This window comes from Semicossyphus pulcher, unplaced genomic scaffold (genome assembly GCF_022749685.1).
Source record: "Semicossyphus pulcher isolate SPU_LCO1_2020_fin unplaced genomic scaffold, fSemPul1.0.p SCAF_7, whole genome shotgun sequence".
NCBI lineage: Eukaryota > Metazoa > Chordata > Actinopteri > Labriformes > Labridae > Semicossyphus > Semicossyphus pulcher.
This window is the reverse complement of record NW_027211748.1, coordinates 3,828,782-3,841,176: the sequence shown is the minus strand read 5'-3', so window position 1 is coordinate 3,841,176 and position 12,395 is coordinate 3,828,782. Positions and strand designations below refer to the sequence as shown.

At 39.5% G+C, this 12,395-nt stretch overlaps 1 protein-coding gene across 1 annotated transcript in view; it reads right to left on the bottom strand.

Moving 5' to 3' along the window:
• The window catches only part of LOC138611436 (polypyrimidine tract-binding protein 2-like), a 28,062-nt gene extending 16,052 nt beyond the window's left edge, over positions 1 to 12,010 (bottom strand). The window contains exons 1-9 of the mRNA XM_069684540.1: positions 11,934 to 12,010; positions 11,089 to 11,110; positions 6,322 to 6,373; positions 5,539 to 5,702; positions 5,288 to 5,359; positions 5,118 to 5,189; positions 4,845 to 5,003; positions 4,167 to 4,277; positions 2,626 to 2,794 (exon numbers count right to left, since the gene is read on the bottom strand). Coding sequence (XP_069540641.1) covers positions 2,626 to 2,794; positions 4,167 to 4,277; positions 4,845 to 5,003; positions 5,118 to 5,189; positions 5,288 to 5,359; positions 5,539 to 5,702; positions 6,322 to 6,373; positions 11,089 to 11,110; positions 11,934 to 11,941 — 829 coding nt within the window. The 5' untranslated portion in view covers positions 11,942 to 12,010. The remainder of the gene's footprint in view (positions 1 to 2,625; positions 2,795 to 4,166; positions 4,278 to 4,844; positions 5,004 to 5,117; positions 5,190 to 5,287; positions 5,360 to 5,538; positions 5,703 to 6,321; positions 6,374 to 11,088; positions 11,111 to 11,933) is intronic.
• Between the last annotated feature and the right edge of the window lie 385 nt (positions 12,011 to 12,395).

The window sequence follows — 12,395 nt, the reverse complement described above, 5'->3', positions numbered from 1 at the left end:
CAACAGGACTCACTTAAATGTCTTCGTGCACATTAAAAAAAAAGTTTTCGTTTTTTTAGGTAACTTCATGTGAGATAAACACAGCTTTGGCTGATTATTAATTATACTAAATAATCAGAATCAGACTTTTTGGGTAATGTAAACACTGAACTCAGCTCTCTTCATTTTGCAAACACTTTTGTCTAAAGCAACGTACTGTACATCTGAGAGTTAATACGGCACAAGCAAGAATTTAGATCGGAGGGAAACACTAGAGAAAGTGCCAACAGCTTCAAGTTCGAATGGAAACAGGAGCCAACAGGCAGTGCAAGAGGCAGTGCACAGAAACAGATTGTTTTTTATTTTATCATCATCATTATCAACGTCACCAATGTCGTCATTATCATTATCATTATCATCATCATTATCATCATCATCATCAACATCATCAACAGCATCAATATCATGATGCTGGGAAAGGGACAGTTTGGTGACTCATTCCACCACCAAGAGACTACGGAGAAGAGTCTAGCTAGTGGGCGGGAGGGAGTGTAGACCTGGATGCCAGCAGGGAGTTGCAGTTGTCAATGCATGATATTACGAGAGCCTTGACCGGGAGTTGTGTTGCATGCTCTAATAGGTGGGGTCTGATCTGGTTGATGTTGTACAGGGTAAATCAACATGACCGAGTTATGGAGGACACATGAACCTTAAAGCCAAAGTGATTTGGGTTGCCTAAAGCCAAAGTGATTTTTTAAATCCTGATAGAAATCCTGTCCATCAAAGATTCACAAGGTATGTGATCTAAAACAGCCTGGTGTTTGCATGTGCCAATGCATGTAATTGTAACAGCTATGTGACATGCACAAAGGTAATAAATCATCCTATAGTCATCTTCCTTTCTGCACCAACCCATTCAACAATATCTCCTCGCATTTCAGATATTGCATGTGTATGATCTGCTCCCTTATGATGGATATGTATAATCTGTCCAGCACAGTTGTATTACATTATTGTGCAGTTTTAAAAACTTACAACATATGCTTGCAACAATGTACTAATCCACGAATATCGCCGGGACAGAGGCACTGCGCAGGAAGTGGCTGATAACATTTTTCTTTGACACAGTTTAAAGAAAAGTTTAACTACTCATGTCAAACTGGTTAACATTGCGATATATAATTTAATATGCTGAACCTTCCATACAAAACAAAAACAGAAGTTGGGTGAGAATCAATTGGTCAGTGTTTAAAAGGCACTGATATTTCTGGGTGCTTATCATGTTAAAGATCACGCTCTACGCACTGTTTAGGTAGGGTTGTGTCCTGTAGCGGACGTTTCTTGATGGTTGTAGGAGGCTAGGTTTATATTGTTAATTTTTTCTCATAATTTTCCTGTTTCTGGAATGTGTACATTTATATAAAGTTTGAATTTAGGAGGAGGATTAGGAGTTAACTAATAATAACTTATCAGTATGTTTTATTATACTTGACTTTAAGTTTAATATTTCATGTTTAGGTTTCTACACCTAGCCTTTTTAATTCATTTTTAATCAATGCTGTCGCTTTAAGAGAGCGCACCCTGGCGCATGTACTTCTGTGAAGCTGTTGAATTGTGGCATCGAGTGGAGGCTAGACTCGCTGTGGAGTCACACAGTTTTCATACTGTGTCCTGTCCTGATAAGTTTGATGTTATCCAGCAAAGAAAATTCAGTGGAATATCCGACTTGTAACGCCTGTGGAATAAGGTTGTTTGTGTTTTCTCAACTCTACAACGGAAGTTGAGTGGATTTGTAAAACTACAGCAGTTGGACACGTGTAAGCCGAGGCTACCTGCTAGGTTGTAATTTCTGCGGTAACCATGGTCTTGAATGCATCGGCGGTGGGGATGGAGGTAAAAAGGGAGATCACATCATAGCAGACTATGCTTTTGTCGGAATCTACTATTAAGTCCCTTACATTGTTCGTTAGGTGTTTGGATATGTTGTAGCAAAGCTTAATACAATCAAATTATTGCTGTTGAGGCTTCAATGCCCAAAAAGAGGCATCTGGGACAGCACCAAAAGGAAGCCATCTGTGTTAAGCTGGAAAACCCTTCCCTAAACAGAGGTGATGGCCTTATACACTACACATCACTTACAATGTAATTTTGGAATTCTCTGCCCAAACAACTCTGGATCATGTCAGCCCAACGACCCACCAACACCAGAGGTTGCTAACGGCTCTCATTGCTAACAGGTCAACAGCTCAGGTTAACGACTCTCCCTTCATTACACATCTGTTTGCATATGAATTACCGACAGAGGCTTACATTTCTAGCTCCGTCCACCAGTCAGTTTACAACTGAAGAAGCCTTCCGGATGAGAGGTGAAACGTCTTCAAGAACTTTAACCAAGCCCAGTTACCTTTTGGACTAAGCTTCGTAATATTAATACTGCATCCCCATTAACAGACCGTAATACCTATCTTTACACTGCTGATACAGTTCTGTATTGCTATGCTAATACTGCAGAGCTAGCCTTTGAAATCCTACAACAAGCCCTTATTAAACTGTAAGATGCACATTTTATTTTGATATTTGTCCTCAATGAAAACAAGACTAAACACATGCTCTGGTATTGATGGATGAGGATAGAGGTGTATTTACCCAATAAGGAATGATCCTTGTTAGCTGACTCTCCGTCTCCAGTTGGAAGGTCAGGTCTGGTATAATCTCTACTTTTGTCATTGTTGTATTTGACGTTGAGGTTGACCAGTTTACTAAAGTCTATCCGCAGCGTACAGCATGAATTATAGATGTTCTGTCCATCCAAAGACTGTAGTAGAAGGAGGGAAGGAGGGAGAAAGTATCATAACAAAAGTCAAAATAGTGTTTTAACAGGGTTTCACATATAGTTTGATCTATGCCAAGTCTAGCACTGATATTTGGTAATCTTGACACGAATCACTTATTTATTATATTTATATAAAATAACTTCTCAGTATAGCTTCAATGCCAAGAAATGTTTGGGTTTACTCTGAATTTGAAAGTTGGGCACTAACAGAAAAAAAGGAAAACCTTATTTCACTGATATAAAATCTAAAATGTAAATCATTTCTTGAAAAGGAGACATCAGGTTTTTGTACTTATAGTAGAAATAGAGTTCCTCAATTAAGAAAACGCACAGAAAAAAAATACAATTAAAATTGTATTTTAAGCTCAGATTTTCAACAAGGGATGTTTCTTGAAAACTACAATCTTTTATAATGTGCCAAACACTGACGCATCCACATTGTTACCTATTATACTCAAACATAGACTGTATATATAGATGGACGACATGACGCCTCCCTAAAAGTGAAGCCAAAACATTTCGGGCGCCCCCTGCTGGCTGGCTGCAGTATAGGTCATAAAGCCCGCCTCCTCCATGTTAACAGATGGGACATGAGTCAAACTATAAAATCAAAATACACGCCCGATACATTTTTCTCAAACATGGTTTCTGTCATTATAGTTTTTCTCATGCTGATTTATGTCCAAGTGTTCATTTTTCTGGTTTATTTTTAATTAGTTATTTGATGCTGTAAAAATGATGATTGACAGCTCTGTTGACAAATCCGGCTCCTGCAGCCGATCAGTTCCGGGTGAGCAGAGGAGAGGACGATCCGCGAGTGGAAACGTAACTAAAACAATCACTACAGTCATTGAAGTTTCCATACCTGTGAACGTTAACCTCAGACCAACACAGAGAAGCTGTTCTGCTGTTAAACACGCCGGCGTGCGGGATCCTTGCTGTTTTTTCAGTAAGTTAAGTGTGTGTTTGGGTTAGCGGAAGTTGCTACGGCCGCTACACTCGCCGATCTCTACTGCGCAGTCTCTGGCTCCATATGACGTCACCATTGCAAGATGGCAGCGCCTGTCACAGGGGCTATTTTGGCATCACTTTCGTACAATGGGAGCAGATGGAGATGCGTTGTCAATCTATATATACAGTCATTGTACACAAATAAGAGGTGAAAGATAAATTATAGTTAAAAAGTAAGTTGTTTTACCTTCTTTTACAAACCAATGAACTATGGTAAAGGCCACGATAGCTAACCAGATATCCTTTAGTCTGAGCCAATAATACAGTGTAATGGAAGCTGTATTTGTTGGATACTAACAACATAACTGCAGAAACTTCGTCTAACTGTTTTGCAATTTCCTACCAGTTTAGCTTGCTGTGCATTGACAGGATCGCTGAACTGCAGAAGAGCCTGAAACTGGTTGTTCTTGGTGAAGGTTATAATCTTCATCACGGTTCCAAATTTACTGAAGATCTGGAAGAATCAAATGATTTAACAAGAATAACACAGAAAGATGAAAAAGCTTGATCTAAGCAATCTATTCAGACATTTCTGGTGCTAATGAAATCCCTGAGCCCATCTGCTATAATCTGACAATGTTTCAGCTTTTATTAATCGATATAAACAAACATCTGCAAATGAGTGCAGCTAACGAAACAATCAGAGACGTTGTCTCGCAACTCCTACTCCATTCTCGGTCCTCAAGTTGCTAGTTAGACTGTAAATGATGTTTGACCATGATGGAAGTGTCGGCCTCAGATACACCGAAAGCTGTGAAGATGTCAGACAATAGACGATAGGTTCCAAGACTGTGATCTGAGTGACAATGCATTAAACTAAAGTTTTAACACTCTAGTTTAAAAATATGCAGATATACAGTTGTTATCACATTTAGAGGTCAACCAATACAGCATTCTGAAAGTCTTTAAGTCAAAAATTAAAGGAGTGGCAGTCATAACTAATTAAATTAATCTTTTCTATTTACAGGGATATAATGTGAAAAAACATGACTTTGGGCCTGGATTAAACTTCTGGTTTTACCTGTTGTAGCACATCCAGTGTCACAGGATAAAACATGTTGTCAATGATTATTCGCAGGACAGGGCTGGGGGGTGGAGCTAGGTCGAGAACTCCAGGGTCAGAGGATGGAGAGCTTCCATCCTGAACTGCTGACACTGCCTGCAACACAGCCTGGGCCCTCTGGGGGAACAGAAAAGAACCTTTGGATACATCATTGGGAAAAGGCATCAGACGTTCACACAAACCCTTTTTTTGGTTAAATTGTTTGGTGAACAAATATTTCTGTTTGCATACCTGGTTAAGAGTTGAGTCTGTTTTAAGTTCCTTATGGTTGGAGTACTGGATGAAGACAGGAGTGTTCCTGACCTAAAATGACAAATGTTTATTAACCATTCAACTGGTAGCCCTTACAACAACAAACATCCTTAATGTATAAGATACATGGATGCTAATATATTTCAGACCTGTGGTGTGACAGCTGTGTAGTAGTTCACCATAGTAATGGCTGCTTCCTCTGTTCCCAACTCCAGAAACGCCTAGGGAAAAAAAGTGCTTTATAATGTGCTTTAGCAGAATAAGAACCTCCACGAAAATGTGCCATTGTCCTTTGTTTGTATTACAAAAAGCCAGTTATACAGACGGGCTTACAGTAAATAAGACGGTTCTTGTTTGATCTTAACCCCAAAGTAGACGGTACAGTTTTGTTAAAGTTTACCTGATTTTTCCCCTTCAGCATCAATATATTAGTAACCTTCCCAAAGGGCAGCCCAAGAGCAATGACTTCAGTCTCTGACACTTCATTGGGAAGTTTCCTGATGTGAAGAACTCTGGAAGGAGGGGATTCATCCAGACGCTGTTTCTTACTGTCACTGCCATTCGCTGAACATGGACAGACACCACACAAATAATAAAATAAAGAATGTGACACTAAACTCTGCATTAAAGCTAAAGCAACAAACAAAAGTTCATTTTCAAGTAGAGTAATTACTAAATGAATAAAGACAAGGCTCCATTTAGCTGCGTTAGTTTCCTTGTATTGTTCATATTGGCTCACGCATTGTCACACTGCTGGGACACTTGAAAACAGAGGCATCTTTAAAGTAACACCTGTGCTTTTCCTGCTTTGAACAGTCAACATCCCCTTGATTTAGTTTTCCTTTCTGTCTTGGTATCCGAGTGTGAGACTTGTTTATATGTGTTTATGTGTATATTCCAGACAGCTTCTGTCATTTCTAAAATCTTGGTTTGAGATTTTGACATATTATTATCTGTCTCAGAAAGTATCACAGTTTCACCTTATACAGTATTAAACAATTATTATTATTATTACCATTATTATCATAACTAGTATTACTATCATTACTACATTACATCGTACATTGAATTATTACCATAAATTCTCATATTATGGTATACCATGATACCGTATACCTTCCCTATGGACCAAAGACTCCAAGTTTAATTGATGGTGTGTTTAGTTGTGTTTGAGTGAACGTACCGGTCATTGAGTTGGGGCTGCTACCGTACATGTTGAGCTCATCTGAGCCTCTCTGGAAAAACAAGAAAAAAGGAAGAGAATTTAAACTTTCCTTTACATCGCAACTTCTAACAAATTACAAACAGACTACTTTTTAAGCAGAATAACATAATACTACTAAAACACTGTTTAATCTGTCTGCTTTAAACAGTAATGAAATAAAAATCAACCAGCATCCTGTTATCGACCGTTATACCATTTAGCATCAAACAAAGGATACAATTATAAATAGCTTTATTGGCTTTGCTTTTAGCTTAATATAATGACACCAGTATGGTCATTTATTACCATATACTACAAATTTACCAAAACCCCTTGTTACTTTACAGGCAGCTTTAATAAAGATATTAAATAGGGATGCAACGATACACTCAACTGACGATTTAATACAATTCACTATGAATGAGTTGAAATATGAATGGATACATTTCTTTGATTTCAATTCTCACACAAGAAAAAGAAAAATTGCAACATTTATTGTTCTCATATTTTCTTGACAAATAGAAGCCAAGATCTCTGGACATTCACAATGTCAGCTGCTGATGAGAAACCTTTCACTGCGTACAGAGGTGGGTGATATGCAGAGGCATGCTTTTGCTACATGGGAGAGCAGTGGGTACAGCTGAGAGATTTTTTTCCCACCACTTGAGTGGACTGCTTGAGAGGGGAGTGGCTGTGCAACTTCTGTACTTATCCACTTCTGCCGTAATGCCACTGGTGGGCTAAGGTGCTTCGGCTGGTTCAGCAAGAGACCCTAGCTTTTGTTTGGTATGCATTTTTAATTTCTCCTACCTTTTGGGGATTAATAGGACCTAATAAGTATGAAACCTAAGAATTGTGTTTGTGTTACATTGAAAAAGTCCCACTGTCCTCATGTGAGTACCTTGTCGTAAAGGTGTTGTAGCTTATTGCTATTGATAAAATTAGTCAAATGTGTCTGATATATCAAGCTACAACTGTTCATACAAATTAAATAAAGTTTCAATCGTAAATCTGAAGAGGTTTTGTACCTGGTTGAGTTTTCTGTAGAGACCCACTGTAACACATTTTGGTCGGGATCAGGGCCATCTTGACTGTACACTGATCAGTGTAGTTTGCTTTTGTGACCACAGGGTTGAGGACAAAGTGTTAATGAATGAGACCAACGGGTCTAAGTTTCACAGAATCAAATATTATGGTGCTGTGAAGCCAAAATGTAATGTCCCCGTATGAGGACGCAGGGTCTCGGGAGGTTAAGACAGTGGAACTCAACCTTGTCCTATTCAAAAATAGGTAGAATAGGTACAATAGTAAGTTTATTAGGAATTTAAAACCATGATGTATGGTGCAATAACTATAATTTATTATTATTTACATGCAACCACAAATATTATACAAGTGCTGATAATAAAAGTCCATAACAGGATGTAACTAACAGACAAAACATTGCTGATCATCACAGTCTATAACAGTATATCACACAGCACATTGCTGATAATCAATGCATGACAGTATAACACACAGCACATGCTGATGATCACAGTCCATAAAAGCAGGTAGCCTGCCTCTTTTCTCCCCTGACCTTTAAGGGAAAAAGGGTAACAGACCTTCAGTTCTACTGTAGCCTACCTTAGTATTAGTACTAGACGGGGTTGTTAGGAGAGAGCAACACTGAACTTACTTCACTCGTTCTGCCACACAAGGGATTTGTAGTCAGGCTCTGTGCTGGAAACGGCGATCCGAAGGGCCTCTGTTGTGTGCCGCAGAGACTCAATCTGTTTCGGTTGCAACACTTTATTTTTGAGATTGCAGGGAATGCTGCTTCACACGGTATGTGGATGGAAACATTGAGATGATATGTCTTGTTGTTTGGGAGATGCCCCACCAATTTCCAAAAACATCTTCAACCAGAAACTGACGCTGAAGTTCATCCGAGCCCTTTAACGCCACAAACTCCATTTGAAGATCGCTGATCGCTTATTTGCGTCATTTCATCAACCTCAATCAGGAATGGGTTTTGCTTTGATCCTTGAAGTCGCAGAATCTTGACTTGTAGTTTTTCTGGAGCTCAGCTAGCACATCACAGAATTGTGACTGACAGGGCTGGGTAGCATCCACATGCAGCTGCAGCATCACTTTCATCACGGTGGGGAAGAAGCAGTAATCAGAACCGCGGACACTTTGTTCGAATGCATCCAATTTGTCTGAAAGTCTTGTTTCCTCCCTGCATCTTGACATTAGGGGTAGTCTCCCCTTGACCGACAATAAAGGCGTTCAGTGGTTCAAGCAGGTCCATAAAATGTGCCAGCATACGTCCTTTAGATGGCCATCAAATCTCAGTGTCCCCACAGTGAGTATTAAACTCTTTACATAGCAGTTTAAAGTAAGACTGGTTTGTTGCACGGCTCTGATGTAATTAACCACTTTGATTACATTTGCCATTACATCATTCAGACTCTCGAACTTCACAAATAAGGCTTGTTGATGCACAATAAAATGGTACGAGAAAATCAGCAGCTCCTTGGTTTTTCAGCGCCTCTTTCAGCAAAGCCACGGCCCCGTTTCTCTTACCTAGCATTGCTGGTGCGCCATCAGTTGTGAATGTGGTGATTTTATCTTGTCTGATGTTAATCTTTGCAATTGTTGTCAGCGCACTGTTCCATTTTCCAGTGGAACCATATCAAGCAGCTCATCTGTAACGTCGAACTGACTGCTGATTGCTTGGACAAAGATGAGTAACTGTGGCATGTCGTTTATATCCTTTCATCCATTGCAATGCTGACAAACTCAGCTGAAGACAGTTTATCTTTTACAATATTTTCAATGTTCAATCATAACGAGACTGCTGTTCCACAGCGTGGAAACATTTGCTGTGGCTTAGTAGTAGAGTCGGTCGTCTCTCAATTGGGTATGGATGAGCATAGATCTGATTGGAGATTGGCACTTAGGCCTTTGCCAATCAGTGTGTGAATGAGTGAATGTGACATGTAGTGTAACGGCGCTTTGAGCGATCGGAAGACAAGCAAGCACTATATTAGTACAGTCCATTTAACATTTACAATTAGGGAATAGCTTGTGCAATTGCTCCAGAAGTTTGTGTTTGGAGGTTAACACAGCGCTCGCTGTGGAGCTCCAGTGGGAGAAGGCTGCAACTCGCCAAACCTGCCCCAGTAAATGTCTGACACTGGGTTCACTTTCTCATAACCCATCGGCTATCGTCTGACAACATTATAGCCTGTGGGTGTGACGCCGGATTTTAAGGACTGTCCAGTATAGCCAGCGGTTAGCGATAAGGACTTCCAGCCAAGACTTCCTTTTCTGTGTGCCGCATTAACAGTCCAAATAGCAACTTTAAAAACAACGTGATCTGAATGTTTTTATATCAAAAGCTAAGCGAAATTCCCCCCTTCAGACATGTCAGCAAAATTTCTTGCAGTCATTTTTGGGTTCATTGCATTCTCTGGAGAACTGCCTGTTCATCCGTTTCTGCTGAGTCTCAGTTTCACTGTAAATAGTAGGTTACACAGAGGCTGCACTCTGGCTTGCTACAGCAGTATGAAACCCAAAAAGACATCTTTCTTGTGATTTACTCGCAATTCAGATCTTGAGTTTGCCCAAATAACATCAGGACGCAGATTTATAAAAAGTAAAAATGCAAGCTTTGTCAGGTCTGTCCTCAAGAGGAGAAGAGAACTTCTTTTAAAATGCTCGTTTGATGCATGGAGGTTGGATTGATCATTTCTGAAGCAGGTCAGGGAAATCTAATCGTTTTTCGGCTTTTCCGACAGGTGACTTTTTCAAGTTGAAATGTTTGATCTAGAATGGATTGTTAGCTGCTCTCGCATGCAGATGTCTGCTTGTAGAGATGAATAAAAACTAAAACGTTCAGATGACCGTCGATGGGAGCCGGGATGGCATTAAGGCAGATTGTGTTCCACCTGCTTTTACTCTCTACACACGCTGTTTTTCCTGTGTACACCGATGCCTGCTGATACGTGATTGGTCAATACTACTGACACTTCCCATTCTAAAATCCAGTCGCGCAACAACAGATTCTGTAAATAGATTAGGTTCGCTTAAACCTGCTTAGATGGCCAAGTTTAACATGTGCACAAAACACCTGATATGTGGTGCTAGTTCGGCATCGCTGCAACGTCCATATTCCGCATGGAATCTGTCACCACAGCACGTTCATGATTAGCTCTTTCAAGCTCCCGTTCAGTAACAGCCAGCTTCAGAACCTCAGCAATGTTCTCCCCAGTGTGTGTTTTGAAAAGAGTTTGTAGAACAAACGTTTTTACATGCTGCATCAGGTTCATTGTGCTATTTGTGTAGTTCATCAGTCTCTTGCAATATTTGCACACTGTTTTTGTCCGTTATCTTCTTTTTAATTTTATGACTTTGAAATTCAGCCACACCTCCAATTTAAAACAGCAAGGTGCATCCTCAACTGTAAAGTCTTCAACTGCTGTCCCCATGTTCATAATCCTCTAATCAGCCACTGACACGAGATATGTCATGATGAAGCAAAGTCAAAAGCAGATAGCGCCCTCTGCTGTTTGAAATACAGTATCACGATGTATTTTTTTTATCTCACCGATTTTAATCATCTCTTATTTGTACCGATATTTTACTTTCTTGCAAGGTATCGTTACATCCCTGTTATTAAACCTTTTGACTTGTGAACAAAAATCCTAGAGACATAGTACATACAAGAGTGTGCAGATATAAAATAGAAAAAGTGCTTGCCTTCACACCAACTGCAACATCACTGCCAACGAACAGAATCCAGACAGATGGGGGAAAAAATACAAATATTAAAAAATAATTATTATTTCATATTCTCAAGGAAATAAAATCATACAATACCTATGAAAAGGGAGACTGATGCCGTTTTTTACAAACAAAATGTATTTAGCCGTTTTTTCATTAATTTAGGGTGTTTGGTAACGTCACCAGGTGTTTTCTCTGCCTCCCTCTGTTGACAGTTCAGTCACCGCTGTCATAATGCATAGATACGGTTGCACACAATCGACAGAGGTCGCGTGAACGTTATAACTGCTTCAGACAAAGAGAACACTGAATGGCAGGTGTGCGTGCCATGTTGGCTATGACAAGGCTAACAGCCTCTTAATACTGATAATGAACGGACATTCAACATTCAGTTTCATGTTTTCAAAGGGCTACATTGAGCTTTGCAAAAGTTAACATTATTTTACGCACAAAAGAAGGTAACGTTCTGAACTCGATCAACGTTAAGATATTATATTTTGCCTTTGAGCTTGGTGACTATTACTTTGCCGAATCTAGAACACCTAGATGATATGTAAGATATCCTCTTGATTCATGTTCTATCACTAATACATGTTTTTCTATATGCGAAACAACAATAAACTACCAATTTCTTGGCTGGGACTAGGTGTTGTTAGCAGTCTAATGCCATGGTCTTCTCAATATACAGACATGGTTCGCAGTTAAGGTAACACTTAGCATATCATTAAGGCTACATTTACAAGGGGAAACGACTCATCGCGTCTGTGTCACATGCACAGATGTGGCAAGTATACCCTGAAGAGCAATAGCAACATATTTACCCGTCCATTGCAGCTCTTTGTCCTCCTCTGATAGTATTCCAAATCACGTCGATGGTCAGACTGTGTGGGCAAAATGGGCGTTCTTCTTCTTGTCGCTGCATGGCTTTTGGCACCCATCAGTGACGTGAGGTACATTACCACCACCTCCTGCTTGGGAGGTATTACAGTATTAACTTTAAAATAATGACATCAAATGATGTACTATTGTTATTTAAAACCTTCAAATACTGAAGACAACAGAGAATGGTGATGAGCGCTAAGGGTACTGAGATAAACGTGATAATTCAAGTTATGTTATAGGTTGCTTTGCAACATGATGTCGTTGGATATGCAGTAATAAAACATGCATAGTCTTTTGTTTTAAAAGTAATGATACATACATGATACAAACGTTGTGTCAGTCAATCAGTGTAAGTCTTTACTTATGGTTGAGTAGTTTAATCTAAAGCAATGCAATCTTTA